The sequence below is a fragment of the Centropristis striata genome, chromosome 3, assembly GCF_030273125.1.
Source record: "Centropristis striata isolate RG_2023a ecotype Rhode Island chromosome 3, C.striata_1.0, whole genome shotgun sequence".
Lineage (NCBI taxonomy): Eukaryota > Metazoa > Chordata > Actinopteri > Perciformes > Serranidae > Centropristis > Centropristis striata.
The window spans coordinates 5,085,682-5,110,658 of NC_081519.1; the positions used below are offsets into that span (position 1 = coordinate 5,085,682).

The 24,977-nt window shown below is 38.8% G+C and overlaps 1 protein-coding gene across 1 annotated transcript in view; it reads left to right on the plus strand.

Moving 5' to 3' along the window:
* The first annotated feature begins 698 nt into the window (after positions 1-698).
* LOC131968457 (testis-expressed protein 264 homolog) overlaps positions 699-24,977 on the plus strand; it is a 60,065-nt gene continuing 35,786 nt past the window's right edge. The window contains exons 1-2 of the mRNA XM_059329349.1: positions 699-1,565; positions 9,802-10,023. Of these exons, the coding sequence (XP_059185332.1) occupies positions 1,311-1,565; positions 9,802-10,023 (477 nt within the window). The 5' untranslated portion in view covers positions 699-1,310. The remainder of the gene's footprint in view (positions 1,566-9,801; positions 10,024-24,977) is intronic.

Here is a 24,977-nt window from a genome sequence, read left to right on the forward strand (position 1 = left end):
AATACATAGACTACAAATACACGTGCATTGTGAAATGTTTTCGATAGGTAAAAGTTTCCTTTTAAAGGTTTTTACAGGTTACAAGTTATCTGCGTCCCCCTTTGTTCGGCATAGATGGTACTTTCCAGGAAGTCCTGTCAATGTGTAATCTTTATAGTTTTTAGTTCATTCAAGGACAGTTACCAACTGATAAAACGTCCGAACATTGTTTTTACAATATCACATTGTTGCAGGAAATTGTAAATACGGTGTGAAGGGTTGAGAAGAAGTTAAATAACGGGACTTATTTCGCCGTTTAACAAGCTATCATGCCAGACTGGGTCAGTCTGTGTGTGCTCATTAGCCTCTTAGTGTTACATCTAAAGTTAACTGATTTAAATTCCATTAAATTCAGTTATAAACATTAAAAATGGGGCATTCCAATTATGTAGGTTACCGTTTACAAAAATGGCACCTACCAAACATTTTCCAAATAAACTATGCGAGTAATAACAGTTTAATAATACACAGACTACAAATACACGTGCATTGTGAAATGTTTTCGATATGTAAATGTTTCCTTTTAAAGATTTTTACAGGTTACACGTTATCTGCGTCCCCCTTTGTTCGGCATAGATGGTACTTTCCAGGAAGTCCTGTCAATGTGTAATCTTTATAGTTTTTAGTTCATTCAAGGACAGTTACCAACTGATAAAAGGTCCGAACATTGTTTTTACAATATCAGATTATTGCAGGAAATTGTAAATACGGTGTGAAGGGTTGAGAAGAAGTTAAATAACGGGACTTATTCCGCCGTTTAACAAGCTATCATGCCAGACTGGGTCAGTCTCTGTGTGGTCATTAGCCTCTTAGTGTTACATCTAAAGTTAACTGACTTAAATTCCATTAAAGTCAGTTATAAACATTAAAAATGGGGCATCCCAATTATGTAGGTTACCGTTTACAAAAATGGCACCTACCAAACATTTTCCAAATAAACTATGCGAGTAATAAAGTTTAATAATACATAAACTACAAATACACGTGCATTGTGAAATATTTTCGATCTGTAAAAGTTTCCTTTTAAAGATTTTTTACAGGTTACAAGTTATCTGCGCCCCCCCTTGTTCGGCATAGATGGTACTTTCCAGGAAGTCCTGTCAATGTGTAATCTTTATAGTTTTTAGTTCATTCAAGGACAGTTACCAACTGATAAAAGGTCCGAACATTGTTTTTACAATATCAGATTGTTGCAGGAAATTGTAAATACGGTGTGAAGGTTTGAGAAGAAGTTAAATAACGGGACTTATTCCGCCGTTTAACAAGCTATCATGCCAGACTGGGTCAGTCTGTGTGTGCTCATTAGCCTGTTTATAAGTCTTTTAACGGTCGCTGGCTACATTTTGTACTCGGGACTCCTCTCAGACATTACCGTGCTCACTGGCTCTCCTCCCGTGAAGAAGATTACATTCGCCTACAAATTCAAACAAGGACCGTACAAAAACTGTGGAGAACTTTTCAAAGAGTCTCATAGTATTGGACCAAAGCTTTCATGTCTTGGAGTATATTATGATGACCCCAGAAAGGTAAGGCTCCATTACACAATACAGTTGAACCTAAGTTAATTTGACCAGTTTTCCTGCACTTGATTTGATATTTTTTAGCTTAAAACTGAAACCATGTGGACCACAGGCTGACTTAAATTCCATTAAATATGTAGGTGATGCAGTTGACCGCTAGATGGCGACAACGCCATTCTCCTAAAATGACTACAGTGGTGGAAACTGTCCTCACCTCTCACTCCGTAGATAACAGTTGATGCTTTTTAATAATTTTATTTATCCATTTAAAATATTTAAAACGTTTCTTTTCGCAATTAATATTCCCTTTAGAGACATTCCTTATAGTCTTGACAGCATGTCTCCGTTCTACTTTTCTCAGCAGAGAAATAGACTTGGCACTCATGTTTTATGTGTTTTCCCCTGAGTATTATTATAACACATCTGGACAGGGTGTGGTGTGTTTTGCGGATTTCTAGATGTCACAAATAAAATAGGATCCGTGTGCATTCTGGAGATTTTCATTTCAGGCCCTGAGATATAGTCTCAAACCAGATCTTTACGTATAGGGTTAATTTAATTCATTTGATTCAATTTTTAATAATGCATTATGACATAAAGTCTTATATTTTAGTTCATTAAATCAAAACAATAAACCATAATTCTATTGATCTTTTTTTTCACAGGTCAGTACATATAAAGTATATATAATTTAAAGAGTCTGAATGTAGCTGATTTCACAGGTTGATAAGTATGTATTGAGTGTAGTTGCTGTCAGTAATCCCTCTAATTTATTAACAGTAGTCTTAACAAGAGAGTCTCAGAACGATTTCTGCTTAACTGCTCATATGATACTCAATGTATGTTTTTGTCAGTGTTATGGGGTTGTGATGTTAGAAGGTGACCAAACTTAGCCATTGTGGAATATATATCTGCGGCGGTGCAGGGAGTTATAGTGTATTTTTCATCATTAAACATCTCCCATCAATCAGATAATCAAACAACTTTTAACGCATGTTGAATTCACCCTGACGGTCAGATAGCTTGTTGTCTTAGCCTGGTGGTTTCCCAATATTTATCATATATTGGCCATTTTTCTTTTCGAGGTCCCAAAAAAATCAAGGGTCAAAATGTTACATCTTACAAAAGATATGTGCATATCATTGAAATTCCTCATATAATGTCACACGAAAGCTGCTAAAAACACCAGTTGGCTCTCTCTGTGAGATGTTTTCCATTCCTTTCCTGTGAACTCCATCCATCCAGAATCTCAGTGTCTGTTAGCAGCAGGAAATATTATCTGCTGGATCTGTTTGCCTGATACATAATCCTGCTCACTCTCTGGGGTCTCCAAAATCATGCAGTGCTCGTTCCCACATTTTAAAGCGAGTCCAGCGTGAGATGTTTTTTCAGTAGACTCTGCCCAAACAGATGGAGAGGGAATGAGACAAGGAGGAGCACCTTGAACTGGTTAAGCAGTGCAGTTTGTTGCACTGAGAAGGGTCTGGAGGTTACATGAGTGGAAAGCAAGGGATCTTTAGACATCTGCTAGCCTATAGCATAAGCTAATATTGAATGTAGAACACTATATGTAGCTGACTTTCATACTGAAAGCAAACTGCTGACCTCTATATGACCTCCATGAGAAAATGTGTTGAAGAGCTAGGGCTGGGGTGTCAAACTCAAATACACAATGGGCCAAAATTTAAAACTTGAATAAAATCGCGGGCCAACATTGAACAAATAAACCTTTTAATATATACCAAACATGTTTTGCTTTCACATTAAATATGGAACCAGCAACGCTTATAAACATACAATATATAACTAAATAGTGCAGACATGCAAAATCAAATTTCAAATAAAAAACACATCAATGTCATTAATTTATTAAATAAAAATCGTATGCCTCTTTTCTATTTGCATCCTTCTGATTTAAATATCAAAAAACTTTTTCAACAGGTTAATAAATTCTGCCTTTCTTTTCGCCATTTTTGGGAAGGGGTAGCTCGGAGACAGCTCTAGCTTGAGGTTGCTATGACGACTGTCACAGAGGAGCACGTTTCTGGGTCCTGTCCTGATTGACGCGCCAAAACAACAGCAGGGCATTGTGGGATTTGTAGTATTAGCGGTAAATTCGCCGTATAATACCGGCGGGTCAGCTTTTATAGTACAATAATAAGATAATAATTTGGTATTGCCTCGCGGGCCAAATAAAATTACACTGCGGGCCAAATTTGGCCCGCGGGCCAGAGTTTGACACCCCTGAGCTAGGGGATTTCAAGATATCTTGAATATTGTAGTATCATAAGGTATAACAAAAAAAGGATGTTACATGTATGCTAGAGCTGAAACAACATAATGATTTTTTTTAATTAAGTCATTTATTAGCAGGGCTCAATGTTAACTTTTAACTGTGTTTGCCAGTGTGGCAACCAGGCATCAGCTTCAGGTTGCTGCAACTTTGCCATTTTTAGTCCCCTTATATTTTGAGATGCTGTGCAGTTATACATCATCTTTATAATGAAAATGAGACATGAATAAAAGCTGTATTGCAGTGTTCTACCTTGAACTAGAGAACCTGATGCATCATTTATCAAGGTGTATGTTGAACTTTATTACATTACTGTTGTATAATTATCTGTCCAGCTCAAACCAGGATACTTTGCCTCCCAAGACTTCACAAATCTCCTCTTTGTTGTTCATTTAGGTTCATCTGGTTCTTTGTTGTTTGAATAATTTGCACATTCATTTGTAATATTGAGTTAGTTGAACTTTTCACCCGACAGTCAAACTTTTTTGCTTCGCAGTTGTCTCTAAAACAGATGTTTGTGTGCATGTGAATAAATGCACCAATGCACATCTATCTATAAAAGCAAGAAGTATATATATGTGTGTGTGTGTGTGTGCAACAAATACGAAAAATGTATTTAACTTGGGGGACACAATGATAACAAATGTTACACAAGTGTCAATTTAAACAAAAAACATTTATTAACAAAACAAACAAAACATATTAACAGTTGGATAGCAAACAATGTGTATGTTGTTCTAGGCCTCGAGGTGGTGGCGCCTCAGATGATCCACATATTTGATGTGTTTTTCTTTTTTCCGGTATCGGCAGCAGCTCACCAGAGAATGGCAGATGTTGCACCGAGCCTTGCCTGCTGTTAGCTCAGTGAAATGGGCTAATTGATCAGCGAACACACGCACGTATCGACCAATGCCGATACAAGTAAAAAACGCAAATATCGGCCGATATATATCAGTCTATCTCTACATTCAACCTGTCAATGTTGACTTGTTGGCTCAACTATACTGTGATATATGATCAGAACCACTAAACTCTTAATATTTGCATTTAGTCTCTCTGAAATATGCAAATATCTACCATTTACCTAGCTGCCCTCTAACAGTGGCCACTGAAGCGTTGCTACTTAAACCTGCCTGATGCACGACAACCTGATGGAATGTAACCAGAGTTGAGGGGATGGACTCTGCTGATCAGCTCGGCTTCAAAACACTCTTGTTATGCTCATCCTCTTTTTCCCAAGCCGGCAATTAGGCGAGCAGTGGGTCCTAGTTCCTCTGCACAGTCACAGCCAAGTTCTGATCTAAGTTAAAATAATTGGCGTAATGATCTCAGCTCATTAGTGTCCGAGCCTCAGGATGCTATTCAGTCCCGGCGTCAGGAGCCCCAGAGAGTGCTCTCGGATAGGAGGACTGGTATTTGCTGTCTCCATAGTGAGACACTGTCCATTGATATTTGCAGTGAGAAAGATTTTCAAAAGTGCAGCTGACAGAGGATGAGTGTCAGCATGGCTAGTCTCGTCCTCTGTTCTCGCTTTTCTCACTTTTACCTCCTTTAATCAGTTCCTCTGGAGAAACAAAAGATCTCAACGAGGACTTGAGTTGGTCCTCTGTTGGTTGCCATGGATACAGGGCTGGAGCAGCTCTTTCTGTTCGTTCAAACGGCCAACACATATTCAGGGCCCCCGCTCGCGGAACCCCTCTCCTCCACCAGCCTCTTCACAGTTTCAAAGCCAAGAGGGTTTCTGACCCACTGCTCCCACTTCACCTCCAGCCTGCAGCTCCTCCTCTCCCTGTCTCGGTCCAACTTTGACGAACGTCAGATGGAGGTAACGGAGCTGGACCATGTAGATTTCTGTCAAACTTGATATTCCAAGTAAGCGACCGGGGTCAGGGTCTTCAGATCTTGAGACATACATTGTCTGGATAAAAAAGCTTTATGACATAGTGGTGCAATGACACATGTGTCTGCTCATCTTCAGGGACCCGTGTTTGGATGATGCAAGCTGTGGGCATGGCAGCTGAGGCAGGGGCCGGGCAGGAAAATGTGTATGAGTCCGAATGTTACTCTTTGTGGCGAGTGATGAAATAGTAGAAAATCTCTCTGATACTTGCCCTTTCAGAAAGTCATAGTAAAACATTTAGAATGCAAGCCTCTGTGACTCTGAGTGTGGATGGAAAGTACTTTGTATGCTGGTAGAGATACTTTGCCTTTGTTACTTTGTTGCCTTACCAAAGTCAATCCGGCCCATGTGCAGCACAAACACGGAGCCGTCGTTCCTTCGGTTAGATTTCGGAAACTTTTTGCTTCAGATGAGCTGTCAGCATGTTGAAGAAACATCAAAAGACAGCACACTTGTGTCTTGATGAGTGCAGAGAAGCAAAACAAAGATTGTGGACAGAGGCTTGTGCTTTCGGCACTGGTTCTTTGTTCTGGACTCTCTACATGAAGCCGTGTGATGATTAATAAATCCACTTGGCTCAGACTCCCCACTGAGAGCCCCCAAAACATCCAAAGTGTCAAAAATATCTTCATGTATAAAGTTTTCCAAATGTACTTTTGATTCTTAAAAGAAGTTCAGCAAGGACATTCACTAAATATTTAAAATCAATGTCTTTTGACATTTCATATTTTTAGTTTGGACAGCTCCACTGAGAACCTGAATCTTCTTTTGACTGTAGTGACACTATTGATTGGTTTGGAGTGGTGAGTATATGTTTTTTTGAAGAATTCTGGACATTTGCTGGAGATCATCTCTTTTTGGGTGAGTCTTTATTAAATCTGAGTCCTTTATTTCATCCAAAGCATTATAGTACTTGGCAAACAAAGTGTGGTTTACCCACCATCTTTGCTTCATGTGTAACAACAATGCCAACGCATGGGAGGAAAAATCTATAACTTGCACCACTGGAAAGAAACACATAATAATAGCTTGGAAACTGGTCTCAAGTCAGAACTAATGCAGTGTTTATTTCCCCACAACTTGGGAATGAAGCTAGAAACTGACAGTAGATAGTAGAGCCCCACCAATATTGCATTTTTGAGACAGATACCGATTTTGGAGAGAAACTGCTAATATGAAAATGGAGTTTTGAGCTGGAATAAAAGTTTAACTTTTCTATGTAGATTGTGCACCAATAGACAGTTTGGTGTGTAGAATGTTAGAGCGTAGTGACACATGCCCATCACATATACCAAAAGTGCCTGTTCATGTCAAATAATATCTTCTTTTGTCCAAGCATCAGAATCAGATCTAAATATTCACATATTCAGTCTACTATAACACTCAAGCTCACTACACCAGCTATTCTCAACCTTGGGGTCGGGACCCCAATTGGGGTCGCGAGATGATTTCTGGGGTTCGCCAAATCATTTTGGAAGTCAGCTCTGTCTCCACTGTGTTAAAGTGTTCATGTGTTAATGTGTTTTAGTCTTAATGTCATTTTTTTGGTCATTTTGTGGTCAATTTGTGTCTTTTTTGGTCATTTTGTGTCTTTTTTTTAGTCATTTTGTGTCTTTTTTTAGTCATTTTGTGTCTTTTTTGATCGTTTTGTGTCTTTTTTGATAATTTTGTGGTCAATTTGTGTCTTACTTGGTCATTTTGTTTCTTTTTTGGGTGATCTGAACTGTGCTTGTGAGATTCTGTTCAGTGAGCGAGGGTCGCGGACAACATGCATGTTAAATTGGGGGTCGCGACTCAAAAAGGTTAAGAACTATTGCACTACACTATGGGTTGAGTTCTTAATCCTGGAAGTAAGTTAACATTTTAGCGCTCTGGGGTCTAACCTCTCAAACTCAATGAGGATTTTGAATGGGTTTTTGGTTATACGTCTGAAATAAAGTCTGTGGTTAAGCTTAATAGATATTCGTGTTTTGTTGTGAGACATAAAATACGTTAGCAAATACTCTCGCTTGTCCTTAAAAAGGCGGCTGCTTACAAGTGGCTAAATGAGACTACAGTGGTTGTCGGGGAAAACTTCATCACGCCGGACATAGATGGAACTCTCTCACTACTCCATCTTAGAGCCTCTCGTCATGTCTTTCAGTGTGCTTGCAAATTCTTGTAGGCTGTAAATTATGTTAATAAACAATTTATTAGGTAATGGTTTTGCTAGCTTGTTAAAACTGAGGGTTAGCTTGTCGGAGACCACCTGAAGCTAACGGTAGTCATGTGACTGTGGTGTAATTTGCTATAGCACAACGTTAGCTTTTTCCTTCTGTCGGCTACATTAATGCTTCAAACATCATAAAAGTAGTGTTCATTTGCGAAGATTATCCTGCTGAACAAAACACGTCAGCATCAGAAATGTGTGTTTGCCACAGAGCTTATTTTCTGCAATGATCCACAATCCAATGCAAAATTCCCATAGGCTAATTCTCAATCAACCTGGTCTCACAGGAATCTGTGAAATAGCCACGGATTCGCTTAACTCAAAATCCGTGGAATAGCCACGGAATCACTCAAATTTCCGTGAAACTGGCACGGATTTCGCTACAATGCAAGTTAATGACAGTCATATCCCGTGGCTATTCCAACATACAAAGTGATTATGTACATTCACTGAGTGAAGATTTAGAAAATAAAACATACATTTCTCGCTAGAAATGTGGTCAAAATCCATTTTTATGCAGAAACTAAGTCAAAATATTGATTTTTTTTCACTAAAAATGAGAGAACTGTCCGCCATGTTTTTTGTTCTGACCGCCGGGACCTTGAAAGTCACGTGACTTGGAGCAAACCAATAGCCAGGGGATATGACTGTCATTAACTTGCATTGTAGCGAAATCTGTGTCAGTGTCACGGAAATTTGAGTGATTCCGTGGCTATTCCACGGATTTTGAGTTAAGCAAATCCGTGGCTATTTCACGGATTTCTGTGAGAGCAGGCTCTTCTCAATAGACCCCATGGTGATGCTAACTTCCTCGTTGGCCTACAAAAATATGCCATATTGTTTGCTCTCTAATATAATAATAGTAATACTTAAAATAGCATCATCTGTTGTTCATCTGCTGATACCAAACAAACAAAAATATTTTTGCATTGCAGTCTGTGTGTGTAAAACATGTGTGGTGACAAATTTGCTTAGTCTGCAGTGCACGGTAAACTCCACACTTCCACATGACTGGCCTTGCGTGTGGAGGAATAGAGGAGAAAATGGGCATTGTCAGACACACTAGCTGTGCTAGAAGCATAGCATTGATAGGTTTATAGACAAATTGGGCCATTCCAGCCTATTTATTACACGAGACTTTGGTGGTGCTCAGCTCAGCACAGTGGGGAGAAAGTCTTGGATGTCCCTGGAGTATTCATTTGTAAAGAGTGGCTCCCTTTTCTTCTTTTTTTTTAATGGGCACCAGGGTGCTGAGAATGGGGGAAGAAGCAATAATTGCTGTGCTGCCAAATTCTCCAATAGGAGCTCCGATTAATGAGGACATTTTCTGCTTAAGTTTGGCACCTGGCTGACATTAGAGAAGATATCTTTTTTTCGTCGCTAACATCCCATTGTTTTTCTAAGAATGCTATCAACTGCTCAAATAATTACCTTACATTACACCCAAGTGTTTGTGACTCATCAGTCTTCAGAGACAAGTACTGTGGAAATGTCAATCAAAGGTGACATTTTTCAGGGAGATTGACTGGCACAGGGGAAAGATTACGTAGTGTTTTGTGCAATTAATTCCTGCATAAAAACACCAGCAAACTGCCAGAAATGTTCTGAAATCACCAGATAGCATTTTGCTTACAGGCATTGATCCGTCTGTCAGTTCTGCTGTTGTCATATTGGCGGCTCTGTTTAATTGTGGCATTTAGAATCACTGTAATGAAGAAAAAGCGAAAGGTCAAATGCTGGTAAGACTACAGAGTGTGAGCATGTATATCAGTCTGTCTTGTTTATATACATTCTCTCTTATCGATCTTTATTTATTTGTTGGTTTGATCTGTGTTTCTAGGTGCCGGGGCCACAATGCCGCTATGCTGTTGGCAGCATTCTGAGCGAGGGAGAGAATGAGGTAGACGAGGAGCTCGTAAAGAGCTTTGAGACATCGGGCTTTAATGTCTACTCCTTTCCTGAAGTCACACACGTGGTCACTACCTCGTTCCCCCGCAGGACGCATCTCTCTGTCCTCCTGGGAATAACAAGAGTTTACCCACGACTAGGGGTCTACATCAAGGTATTATGCCTTTTGTTTTTTGTTTTCTACCAATCACTGTCACCTGAAGTTCATCATTTAATTTTGAAAGTAAAATCAAAATTTAAGTCAAAGTCAAGTCAAAGTTTATTTATAGAGCACATTTAAAAAACAACCTCAGTTGACCAAAGTGCTGTACAGTTATTAAAATAGAATACATCATACACAAATAGGTATAAATAAAAACAATGAAAAACAATAAAATACTAAAAACAGTAAAACAATAAAATAAAATAGAATAAAATAACCCATAAGAACCCAGAGCCAGTTATCCTTAAAGGATGTGTTCTTTAAGTGGACCACATAGAACACATTTCTGATGTTTTAATAAAAAAAAAATACTACCCCTAAATGTCAAAGATCTGTGATGTGACATAGATGTTACAATGGGCGTTTATGGTATTTATGTTTATAATACTTCTTATTTTAAAATAAATGTTAAAAAAAATAGACACATTTTGTGCTTACAGAGACACAAATTTGCCTTTTTCTTTTGCATCTCCATAATATATATCAAATTTGTGACTTTAATTTCTTCAAGAAATATGGTCAGAACAAGTTAAATGCAATACAGGACAAACTATTAACGGATTAGAATTGTTACATAGGTTTAAACCTAGCCTAGTAACAAAAAATAAGCTTTTTAAAATTATTTTTGCAGTCACAGCCACATTTTGGAGGAGTCATTTCTTGTCACATGACCACCACACCAGGGTGTTGAGTATACGTCAATTAAGGACTTTCTAGGCAGATTCTTGAAGATTTAAAGTGTTTGTTACACGGGTGTCACCATGGGTTCTTATGGGTTAACAACCATTTTTTTGTACACATGCTAGGGCAAATGCTACATTCAGGAACATATGGTATAATGAGACTAATGATAAATAGCATGCATAACTATTAACCCATAGACAGATGTTTTCTATCTATATGTGTGTATAGCCCAGTAAAAATGCCTTGGAGTGACAGTTCATCCTGATCAAAAATACAAATTTTCCTCATAGTGCTATTTATCAGTCTAGATTGTTTTGGTGTGAGTTACTGAGTGTTGGAGATATTGGCTGTAGAGATGTCTGCCGTGTAATGGAACTAGACTCGACTTGCGGTGCTCAGAGCTAAAAAAAAATGTGTTTTTAAACTAAATGTCTCTTTTCAGAAATCATGCTACTCATGATAATCTACAGACCTTGTTATGAGCAGTTTTATGTAGGAACCAATTTGTCTACAGTATAAGTTCCTAAACGAAGCTGCTCAGAACAAGGCCTGGCAATTATTTTGAGTAAACTGGTCATTATTTCTGGAAAAATTCCTGTTGAGTTTGTTAAATGGATTTTTTGACACCTCAAACAAGGTGCCTTATAGTAAGTCTGCAAAAATGTTCTTTTCTCTTTGACTATTATATTTATTGCAATTTTTATGTATTGTCATCCAGTATTGGGATTTATGTCATTTTGTTTAATTTTTCAACACAGGATGGGGAAAAAGTTAAATCATGCACTTTTAGAGACTGTATATGTGGCATGCATATATATATATATATATATATATATATATATATATATATACACACACACTACTGGTCAAAAGTTTTAAAACACATCAACTTTTCCAGAATTTAATTGAATAGTATGCAGTTTAATGTCTCAGTGTACTCTGAAATTAATGCACATTTGCAACATTTAAAATTCTTTATTGAGCATGATAGTGTTTTGAAAGTTAAAAAAAAAGATTCAAAATCACATATTATGTTGGTCTAAAGGACTAAAAAAAGACACAAAATGACAAAAAAAGACACCAAAAGACTAAAAATGACCAAAAAAAGACACAAAATGACTTACAAAGACATGAAAAGAATTCAAAAATGGACAAAATAGCCCAAGACTCCATAGAGTTAAGTTGTTAACCCATTTCTTGTTCCCTGAAAAAGGCCTACTTATATAATTCTGAAATGTACATTATTTTTCAGTTTTGGTTAACCTTACCTTTTTTTATTTACCTCTGGCAGTTCACCACTTACCTTTGTACCCTTTCAAGCTGTTCATTTGACTTGAACTGCTTGAATTTCAATAAAAAAATGGAAAAATTGGGGTGTTCTAAAACTTTTGACCGGTAGTATATATATATATATATATATATATATATATACCATAGAAGTAACCATAAACTGAAAGTTACAGTGTTTTGGCTGGTGGTAGACTGCCAAATTGAGTTCCCTATTCTTATTTTTTACTGTTGTTATTTTTTATTTCTTAAATGTTGTTAATATTTTCCTGTTTAAAACAGAAGGCAGAAATAATAACCGTGCGTCACAGTGAAACATTCCATGTGTCTGTATGTTCACACATCCTCAGCCTTAGGCCCATCACATACTTTCCCATGGGTCTCAGTATTCACACAAAGCTCGCTGCACATTGAGTCAGCACAAAAAGCTGCATTGAAACACTTATAGAACAAAGCTAACACATATAGAAAGTGGGCTTTTAGCCCTTCTATTTTGAGCCAGTTTCAAATATTTCACATTTTAAAAAATGGAATAAGGGCCCTGTGTTTATTTCAGTGGTAGGAAAACAGGAAAGGAAATGTGCGGTGTGAAATGCGTGTGTGCATGATAGAATGAATCATTGCTAACTCTAAGGTGGGCTTACGTCAAGCAGTAACAAATAAGTAATCAATATCTAACCCCATGATCATCACATGCACATCTGAGTCATCCTGTGCGTTTTCAGGCAGCACAAAGTTAAAATGTGTGAAAAGCTGAGCATGTCCAATCCTTTCTTTACATTCCCTGTGGGGTTAAGAGGTGTTTGTTAGGTTCTACAGCAGGAAGAGATTTATGGTAGGAAAGGAGTTGGGGACATAGAGTGAACTTGAAGACAAAGGGGAAAAAGAAAGAGAACCATTTGAGCTCCTTTTAGCACTTAATGATGAATGATCTCACCAAGTGCTGCTTGAGGGATGCTGGGAAAGTGAGTCATTGTGACGAGCTGAGAGTTTTGTGGATGTGCTTTAATTATGCAGTGTCCTGAAACAGGTGGCGACACCACAGGTTGTCTCAATCACTCTGCTTCTGCTGGAAGAATGTGTTTGTGTGTCCTGTCTGGCTGCCTCCACCATCTGCCTGGACGCTGTTTAAATCTGGCCCTGCTCCAGTGGCACTTAGCCTGTCTGAGAGGTCAGTTTGAGCAGCCATCAAAGTGGACATGAGTCTCCTCTACCAGCAATATTATATCCTCTTCAACTGGCTGTTTGTTGGTTCTACAGTTGCTACACATTTACTGTGTTGTCTCAACACTTACTGCCTGCAGTCACCTGTGATTGCGACTCGAAATGGGAAACGGCTTGCAACAAAGGACAACGTGACATTCTCCACAACCACTTGCATACAAAAGTCCTCGCCAATTTTCTCATAGATTGCAATATTGAAGTATATGGGATTTCTCCAAATATACTCAGGCCCCGTTTACACAAGGACGCTTGCGGGTAAAAACGACAAAATATTTTATCTGAAGTGCCTTTCGTTTAGACGGTGACGGTGTTTTTGGGGCTTAAAAACGCAAAAATCTGAAACCACCTTCCAAAGTGGAAAAGTTAAATACGCTCCGCCGTAGCGTGTCCGTCTACACTGACAAGACGCAAAACTCTGCTCAGATCTGCTCACGTCACGTATGTGTTTACGTCACATACATGCTCCAGTACAGGAAAATAAACAAATGTGGGATTATTTCCATGCGTCGGACCTTCAAGCTGCTCTGGCAGCTCTAATAAACTTACAGGAGTCTTTCCACCAAATGTACAGGATATGTACAGATAGTATTAGTGAACAGAGAAGGATCTGGAATTACCTCTATCACATTTTGGATGCAGCAATTCGTCGGAGGCGAGCCAGACGGCTGTGAACGAGACCTGGGAGATCTAGTGATGGTGGAGAACTTTGTGGAAGGAGTAGCTGATGAAAATGTGTGGGGTGAAAACTTCTGCATGCCCAAAGATGCTCTTATCGCTTTAAGTGATGCCGCCTGGCTGCATACAATCGAATTTCACACACTTTTGCGTCACCGTATGCAGCGGATTTCCTCCCGAAAATGCTCGTCTAAACGAGGAATAAAAAGTGAAGACGCGACGCCACTTTTGCGTCTTCTGTTCAGACCGTCCTCGTGTAAACGTAGCCTAAGTTGCCAGTTTATTGGTTACACATGGTGAGCAAAAAATAATAATGCCCTGAAATAAATTATACTTTGGCAATGGAGATGGGAAACAACATGCACACTGAAATATAATGAAGACTGAACTTGGGAAGTCATCCTTTTGTTTGAATGACTCCCTGACCTGGAATAATCTTCAATTGAGGATTGGTACACACATAACATTGTGTCAGTTTCGTGGCTTGATTGCAGACCTTCCAGCAACAGTTTGCAACTGTTTTTCGGCTTCGGCCATTTTTAATTGCATTTTTACTTATTTATTCACTTTTGTCTGCCTTAAAAGTTTAAATAAAGTGTGCAAGAAAGGATATTAAAAACTGTATGATAACACTTTAAATTTCCGGATTCAGGTGATACAGGGTCAGGGATAGGACAGGACCATAGACTCCAATTTATATAGCCCTGAATTCTTCATTTTGGCCATCGCCATCTTGGTTTAGGGCTGTCGCAGTGTTGTTTCTCCGCAACCGGTACAGGCATAGAATGAACTGGGAGCCAGCAGGATGCTACGTCATCATCATCATCTTGATAGGCCACAGCCATGACTTTGGAAATTGCTTTTGTAATAGAAATATAGGACAACTCCTATCTTTGAAACCTGAGTAAAGACAGGACAGGCAACTCTGTTATTTTTCTGACATTGAGGCCCCAGCTCTCTAAAACAGCTTTCTGGCCTTAATGAAGGAAGAATTTGCTGCAGGCTGTTTTGTTAGACTTTCCTATTTTATCCAGATGTATTGATTAAACTCCATAAAGTGATGTGTTAATTGCAGTAACCATTATAAGTTCTGCCCATAATGTCTCATGTGTATGGCTCTCTGTCATCCATTGTTTCCCCTCCAGCTATTATTGATAGGCCACTCTCACATTGAACTGTTGTGAAGGAAGGCAGGCTTAGAGGGCACAATGCAAACACAGATTATATACAAGTCGCCTGTCTGGATACCTTTTAAAAATGTGAATTTATTTCCATATAAATGTCTTGGAATAAGAGAGAAAAACAGATTTAGGAGTTTTGGATCCTGGATTTCTGCCATTAGACAACACATTTTATCGACTGCCATGAAATCCAGAGAGATTTGCTTCCAAATCCTGTGGTTATGTTTAGAGGCCCAGGAAATCCGTTTTCATTTCATTTTCAATCTTTGGGTGTAACTCACAGGTTGGACATTTGTCTGTGCAGATGGAGTTTGCAGCTGTGAGCTGTCTTTTCTGACTTACTCAAAACTACATTTGCAAAGTATTTTGTCATTAAAAGTGCTGAGGAGTTCATTTCAGTTCAACAGGGATGATGTTGACCACTGTGTGCAACACTTACGTCAACTTGGATGGATCAATTCACAGTGAAATTTAGTTCTTACATCTTGTAATCGGGGGTGATTTCCTTAATTTTGCGGGATCGGTGATCGGCCGATTCCTTTATGTCAAACCGATCTTATCTAGCGATCTTATCTACCTAGATAATAACCCCCCACCGGCGAAGCAGTGCTCCCAACTTTGTTGCTAAATTCAGCAACTTTTCAGAGCCCCTATTTTTCAAGAAAGCGACTGGAGACAAATCCAGCAACTCCTTCTTACTCTTCTTAACAAGACGCTAACGAGCCGGAGGCCGGGTCGTTAAGAAGAGCCGCAGTTAGCGGCAGTTAGCTACAGTTAGCTCTGTAGCAGTACAGTGTGTATGTGCTGCTGCGCAGGTGTTCACTTAGCGATCTCTGTTTGTTTACAATAAGCACGTGGAAAACCCTCTCAGTTTGTTTCTTCTTCTACAGTTTGGCATCTAGGTGCCACACTGTATCATCAAATGCTACGCTGCCCCCGTGTGGAAGGCACCAACAACTTTTACAACTTTTTTTTCTTCCAGATATGATGAACTATTCGATTTTTTATGATTTAATGACTATTCGAATATTCGAAAATCGATGCCCTCCCTAGTTGTCTGTATGTTGTACAGAACAAAATCCACTTTATATATGGTTGCAGTTCTCTTTTCCTTTATTTGTTAAAGAAAAATACTGCTGTGTTATTCTTTTTCAATATAATAAGATTCAAACATTGCAGGTGTATTCTATGAGTTATTAAAAAATCGGTATCGGCCAAAATCGGAATCGGCAGGTCAGGCTTTTTAAAAATCGGTGATCGGCCAGAAAATTGCAATCGGTGCCCCTTCTTGTAATGTTAAATACTGTTTTACTACCTGGAGATCGATTCCCTAGAACCACAGTATTCATCCATCATGCACCTTTACACAGAGAACCTATTTTTCTCTGAGAACCAGTAATGCCTCATTACTGAACAGATTCACATATCAACATTCAAAAAGTGACAACCAAAATATATTGTCAGGCAAATAATTTCTGAGCCATCAAACTAACAAAACCAAGTGTCCATTTTAGAAGTATTAGACAATTTAAAAGAGCCCAATTTATTACCTGTCAAGCTCCCTTATATCTTTTTCAAACAGCACACACTGAAAACACAAAAGCACCTTATCCCAAAATCATAATGAAAATGCTAAATTATATATAAACTTGAAAGGCCGTACGTGACTGAAAATTAAAGCTGAAAATTTGTCAAAAAACGTGTCAAAATTACTTCACACTGTGAATCTTTGGAGCCTTTATAACATATTTGTATAGGACTCATTGCTAAACTTGAATCAGTTTAAAGCCAATCTTCACCAGTTTGAGCAGAACATGCAGTGAAGATGGTAATGTAGCTGATATGGTGATATGTTAGATGTTGGTCTCAGAATGCGGCTCGCCACAACAGCTCATCAAATTTGCGGATTTAGTTTCTGTATTGTGTAGTTAATGTTTGCTATCTAAGGCTACGTTCACACGAGGACGGTCTGAACAGAAGACGCAAAAGTGGCGTTGCGTCTTCACTTTTTATTCCTCGTTTAGACGAGCATTTTCGGGAGGAAATCTGCTGCATACGATGACGCAAAATTGTGTGAAATTCGATTGTATGCAGCCAGGCGGCATCACTGAAAGCGATAAGAGCATCTTTGGGCATGCAGAAGTTTTCACGCCACACATTTTCATCAGCTACTCCTTCCACAAAGTTCTCCACCATCACTAGATCTCCCAGGTCTCGTTCACAGCCGTCTGGCTCGCCTCCGACGAATTGCTGCATCCAGAATGTGATGGAGGTAATTCCAGATCCTTCTCTGTTCACTAATACTATCTCTACATAGCCTGTACATTTGGTGGAAAGACTCCTGTAAGTTTATTAGAGCTGCCAGAGCAGCTTGAAGGTCCGACGCATGGAAATAATCCCACGTTTGTTTATTTTCCTGTACTGGAGCATGTATGTGACGTAAACACATACGTGACGTGAGCAGATCAGATCAGAGTTTTGCGTCTTGGCGTGTAGACGACACGCTACGGTGGAGCGTATTCAACTTTTCCACTTTGGAAGGTGGTTTCAGATTTTTGCGTCTTTAAGCCCCCAAAACGCCATCACCGTCTAAACGAAAGGCACTTCCGATAAAATATTTTGTCGTTTTTACCCGCGAGCGTCCTCGTGTAAACGGGGCCTTAGTATCTTTATCGTGTCCTGGCTCTGATCTCAAGTCATTTTGCTTTTGTCACTGTGTGTCTCACAATATTAGGGGTTGAAAACCCAAATAGACAAGATTATCCCCCATTTTGGCAGCTGTGACCTATGGTTTGGGGGTTTGCATCAGTTGGAGCAAAGGATTTCATTGGGGGCCGAAATCTGTTGAAACCGATGACCGCCCGAAAACTTTTATTTACTATTATTTGTGAAGCAAACGTCTTGTAAACAGTACAAACGCATTGTGAGACACAACACCATTTGACTTCACTATAAATAGCTTTAATGTACAAAATGAATCAACAGCATTTCAACTAAAAACATGGCTCACATTTAACAAAAGCAGCACAAGAGCACAAACTGTTCTAAATGGGTTTCTTTTAGTGAATAAAGCATGCTGCTGATGGCTTACGCTTTGAATATCCCAAGTGGTGAGACCTTTTCAAAGAAGCTCATCAGCATTTAGCATGCCTGGCTTGTCATGGCAGAAAGATTTCTGTCTGTCTGACACTTTGAGTTGCTGCCCCACAGTTGGGCCTGATATTTGCCTAGTCAGACCATCGATTGGCCTCAGTGTTTTCTTCTTTGCCTTGGCTCTTTACTGGTGGGCTACATCACAGATGCCTTGGCATCTTGAGATTTGATTCGAGCACGGTGGCCAGGCCTTCAGACTGGATTGGGGACCGGGGTGGGAGAATAATATTGCTGACATTCACAGAGATCTAAAGGTTTGTGAAAGGCAGACGATGGAACATTTGTTCGCTCCAGGGCACAGAAGTTTCTTGCCAGCACAGAGGTTCTGGGCTGAATATAAAGCAAGTTTTCCTTTGTTCCTTAGAAATGGCCTTTTTTAGCAACTGACACACATGGTGTGACAATGATAATAAGTCTTCCCCTGCATGATAGAGAATGAAGCCTCATTTTTGGGACATAAGGTGCTGCCTCTCAAAATTCTTATTAGTACTGTCCACATGGGCGAGAGTGATGCAAAGCAGGGCACAGATGCTAGTCCGCAGGGCCTGTTAAACATGCAGACTTCTAGTAAAAGGTGACGTGCATTCAGAAAGGTCAGAAAAGGTCATATGCTGGACAAAGTAACATTTTTTAAATAAATATTCTAAGAAGAAAGAGGATATATTCATTTAAACAATGTATTCCCATTTGTTAGTTCACGCATATTGGGGAGAAATTGAAGTTAAAAAGCAAAGCCTTTCACAATGATTTCCATGAAGAAGTTTCTGAGTTGTATATGGAGAAAATCAAATCATATTATGATGTATTTTTGACCAAATACCTCAATATTAGTATTGAGATCATAATGTAGGGTTGACTATTGATGTTACAGAATTTTACACAATGAGATTTTGATCGATTATAATCAGTAATGTGAATATAATGACTAAATGGATAAAAGCAAGTAATGTGCTGGAACTGCTAAAACATTCTGGTAAATTCAGATATCCAAAAGACGATATTTAGTCTCAAGTTATGATATTGATATGAATACCAAGATAGAAGTTGTTAATATTACTTTTTGTTTAGTTCAGTTGTATCTCAATCAAGCCATGTGGTGAGGGTGATTAATAAGCAAACTGTCAACGTGTATCAAGTCTTAAATTTCCATCCACAAAATTAAATTCTTTCATGAGCTCCCGCCACACAAAGCCCCTTGAAAATGTCCAGCCTTTTAAATGTCTCATTTAAATTCAGTTAAAAACCTTTTGTAGCCACCTGCTGTGGTGTCTTTCTTTAACTGACCAATTTATTTCCTCATTTGAACCCAGCGAAACCCAACTGTTCCAATAAATTGCACAAGCATAAATTAATATGCAAATAAAAGTTGCAATTCATCATACTTCAAATGTAGAATTCATATCTTAACATTGAAATACAGTATAAAAACTAGAAGGGCAATTAGAGCGCAGACATCTGCCAAGGTCACGGCCCATCTCTCAAAAATGTAAACTGATTCTCTGCCCCATGGTTCAGATCTGCTCCTAAGGGTAACGGGTTCTTCCTCGGCCAATGCTTCACCCTTCCATCAGTTTCATGAAATGTGTGCCAGTAGTAGTTGTGTTATCCTGCTGCCAGACAGATAAATAAACCAAAAAACAAATCAGACTGAAAACATAACCTGGTGGGGAAGTTATTATAATAATGTGATTCACATTATCATGATAAACATTTTGTCCAGTTATGTCACATAGTACAAAAAACAATTAGTTTCCTATAGAAATGTGGATATAGGATATTGAATTGCATTTCTATTTTACCCAATTTATGGTTCTGGTTCATAGTCACCTGCGTTTGACATATCCAAAATTAGTGGTGTCAACAATAATCGATTCGGCGATGCATCGCAATGCGGGGCATGCACGATTCAGCATCGATGTGGCAAAGTGCCATAATCGATTATGTTTATTTCCTGTCCTCCAGTGGAAAGTTGTGGGGGACAGGGTGGGAATTTCACGAATTGAATTTTGAATATTCAAATGAGCCATGTGTTGATGCACAGCACAGGTAAGCTAGCGGGACAAGCTGTTTTGATATGTTGTGACTGAAGTATGTGGTAGTATTTGACAGGACTTAACATTTACGTTTTTATAGAAAGTACTATTGATAGGTAATTACCATTGTATTTGCCTATTTAAAGTCGACTCGTTAACTTTACATTTTTGCGTCATGAAAACTAGCGATAGCTAGCTAGGTGGGATAGCGCTAACGTCTCCCCTACCTCAGGAACAAGGGCTCGACATTTAGCTGATGTAAATTTCACCTCAGCAGGTTCCTTTTTTATGGCAGGAGGAGGCATTTCTCTTTCCTTACTTTTAGATGAACTCAGGCAGGAGATTCATTTTGCCATCTTTTCAAAATATAGCCAATAAAATCTATTGTTATTAGGCCTATCTGACTGCTTGTATTGCCTCATGACTGACGAAAAACGTCCCTTGTTGTGTGCAGTATAATTGTGATGCATCGCAATGCATCGTAGAATCGAATTGAATCGAATCGTTACCTGGTGAGTCGTAATCGAATCGAATTGTGAGGGCAGTGCCAATGCACACCCCTATCCAAAATATTATAAAAATAATTTAGATTCATCTTCCAAGGTCAGAACTAGATAGGTGTCATTTCTGTTTCTATAACTTGTACTGGGGGCTCCATCTCTAACCCATTAAACAGTTTTTTAACCCCCTCAGTGTATCTATAATTTATTTGATTGTTTGTGTGTATCACCTGTTAAGTATCCCAGTTATCCTTCCTTGTCCTTTATTTCCTAATCACACACAGCAGGCATTGTTTGTAGGTAAAATAATGTGAACTTAGCGAGTTTAAAAATGATAATGAATTACTCTTCATGCAATAGATATGAGGGTGAATGTTTAAGACCTCTGACATTCTACTAGCAGGAGTAACTTCTTCTGATGATGAGAACAATCAAAAATGTAATGAAATCAATACCTCTGGTATGTTGTTTTATTTTTAAAGGATTAATTATATTAATGTACCAAATCATTGGGCCTCTTTCATCAAGTATGTTGCATCACGTTCCTGCTAGCGAAGTCATCCCACGGGACACTCTGTGGAGTTTGCCCGTCAAATGTTCAAACATGGCTTTCATCCTCCAGCAGCTGGGAATCTACTGTTGGTGTTAAATGTCACATCTACATATGATTGATCTGGTTCAAACTTTATCCTCTGTTGCAGTCGCTCTGAATCAAGATCAGGCAGGGTGTGATTACAATTTAAGAAGGGTAGTTATTTTTAGATATGGGACAAATTGTTTTGTGCCAGCGGCCATCTTATCAATCACTTAGGATGTGAAGATCGAGCAAATGCTTAAAAGATGTATGCTGTCACTTTGATGTCATCAGACTGTGATTGTGAGCTGTTAGATTTGCTCCCTGGTTTGTCCAGCTGATACAGTGAAAATATGTTATGAAAATTGTTTAAAAATGGCGGTAAATAACATAAAGTAGCTATCTATAACAACTACAATGGCTGTAAACTTGATTTTTCAGAGCTTGTGCAGATACATTTGGGTATCTTAAGTGCCTTTCAACTCATAAACTGAAACAAGACAACTCAGACTACATCAGAAAATAACAAGCCATTCAAATTTGGCTTGCCCTCCTGTCATCTGCCAACTGGGGAACCTGGTCTCACAGAAATCCGTGAAATAGCCACGGATTCACTTAACTCAAAATCCGTGGAATAGCCACGGAATCGCTCAAATTTCTGTGAAACTGACACGGATTTCGCTACAATGCAAGTTAAAGACAGTCATATCCCGTGGCCATCCCATTGATATTTTTTCCTATTGGTTTGTTCCAAGTCACGTGACTTTCAAGGTCCCGGCGGTCAGAACAAAAAACATGGCGGACAGTTCTCTCATTTTGATTGAGAGATGATTTTGATCACATTTCTAGCGAGAAATATATGTTTTATTTTCTAAATATTCACTCAGTGAATGTTCATAATCACTTTGTATGTTGGAATAGCCACGGGATATGACTGTCATTAACTTGCATTGTAGCGAAATCCGTGTAAGTTTCACGGAAATTTGAGCGATTCCGTGGCTATTCCACGGATTTTGAATTAAGCGAAATCCGTGGTTATTTCACGGATTTCTGTGAGACCATGTTGCAACTGGGTATCTCCACCCAGACTTTGCTGTGAGACTTTGCTTTCCGGGAAAAAAACCTTTTGTAATTGTTGTATAAAGAGTGACAAAGTCCAAATTAGGAGAAGGTTGTGGTGGATGTATTGGTTCAGTACAGGACTTTTACCCAGGGGGCTGGGGTTCGGGTCCAATGAGAAACTATTTTGTAAGACTTGGTTAGCTAATTTTCTGTTTTGTTTTGTTTTGTTTATTTCAGTTTTCAGTTACAGTTTGTAAGTTGAGGCACCAAAACTAATTAATTAGGCTTAAAAAAAAATCATGGCTTTGGTTAAAATAGACCATTACTCAACATTAACCATGTGCTAGAAAGGTTTCCTGACTGAAATATTTCTCTCACAAAGACTTTCTTGCAAAGTGTTCTGCTGACCAATCAGAGCAGGTTGGACTCTTTGGGGGCTTAAAGAGACATCTGCTAAAACAGCACATTTTAGATAGAGGGTGAAAATAGCTATGGCAGAATGAAAAATGTTTTTCTTTTGAGCATTAAAACATGTCAACACGTTCTAGTGAAAACCTAAAACACAAGTATGGACCTAAGAATGAGCATTATATATATATCCCCTTTAACACAATACTTAGAGCACATATGGCACTGTCTTTTTAACTGCTGGGCACTCTCTTTAGTAGGACTACAATAATCCCAATCCCTCAGGAATCACACCAGCAAACGTTTAGATTTGTTTGAATATATGGCAGACTGCATGAGATATACATAGAAATGCATTCCATGCATTCAGAAGCAAACAAGACATACTTTTAAATCGCTCTGTGGCATTAAATCTGCTGCTGACATATTTGTGATTGGGTGATTTACTAAAGCAAAGGTCTTTCACAAATTGTAGTTTTTTTCTCTATTAGGACTACATATTGCTTTCATAAAACTCTTTCCAACACCTGGTCAGTTTGTATATTTGAGATGTGGCTCTGCTATACAGAACAAATGAACACACTCATTCTCTTATGTCTGCGGAAATATTCCAACAATTTGGATGTGGGTCTTGTTGAGATAGACATGCAAATTAAATGAATTTGCTCCAGTGTCCTCTTGAGGGATTTTCTGAAAAGCAATCCAAGAGGCAATTTTGAACCATTCAAGTATGAGTTGGACAACAGGGTGGGGGCACCTAACCAAGGTGCAGTGGTTTGGGACCTCACTGAGCTAACTAAAGAAAATGGGGAAAGATAAAAAAGAAAGAAGCTTAACTGCTTTATTCAGCTCAGTGACTTTCACACAGTCCTTGTTCATTTGTCAGGGCTGAATAAGTCTGTGTAAAGAGTGTTGTTGCTTGAGTGACACCTTGATTGTTCGTCCTGGCAGTGACTACTGTCACTCATTATGCTGTCAGCCCCTTTGAACAGCTTTTTCCCTTCAGGGCTTTGAAATGAAATGTAGACTATAGAGGGGCTGTAGAGATACAATTTTCTATCATCCCCTCCTCGATGTGAAGCAATAGGACTCTTAGAAAATGTCTGAAAAGGCCGTAGTACTGTTGAGGAAATACTATTGTTATATTGTGTTGACAATCAAAATACCCATGTGTCAGGGCAAAGCAGACAGAAAAGAAACATCAACACAGCGTTAATATGAGGGTTTTATTGGATATGGTTTGAGAAGAGGAGAATAAATGAAGGAAAGGCACATTGCTAGGGAGGGGAGGTTGGATGCCACTGATGGAGTGGTCTCCTCCATAATCTTACAGATTACTGTCATTAGCTCACAGGAAACAGTCAAATGTCGTTCTTAATTACCCGTTCTAGGTTGCCCCCAAGTGCTATTGCTGGCTTTACAGTTCCCCTTGACACATTTGACACATTAAAGTAGCTTAACAGCAGAAGCAAATAAAAGAGATGACATAATGTCAGCAAATGGCAATTAAGATCCAAAGGCCTCTGATGAACTTTTTCTGATTTATAAATTCTGAAATCAGAAATCCTTTGATTTTACACATTGAAGTCTATGAATATGTCTTGTGGAGTGCTGCTCTTTATGTGACAAAAGAGGAGCGGCGCAAAATCTGATAAATTGCCTCAAGTGGATCAGAGTCGGTTGGGGCTCAGAGGATGAAAATAGAAAAAAAGGTCTGCTTGTGTAGAGTTCAAAGGAAGTGAGCTGACCAGACTTCTCATCTTTGGTTGTAGCAGTCGGCAGGAAAAAATACTGGCATTGTATATTTCTGCAAAAATACAGATATGTTGATATGAAATGTTTTTTGTCATGCTTTAGCGTCTATGTCAAAGTGATACGTAATATATAATAAGGTCACCGTCCTGGGAGTGAGGTGCTTGAGGTAGTTGGAAGAGTTAAACAATAGAGGTGGGGATCCCCACAGGCCCAACCATACAATTTTATCCCAATACTTGAGGTATGATACAATATTTTTGCGATTTTAGGGATTTTGTGATATGGTGAGTATTGTGATACAATATATTGCGATTTACCTGTTAACTGCATTTTGTGTCCACACAATTAAATTCAATCAAGAATTGTTTTG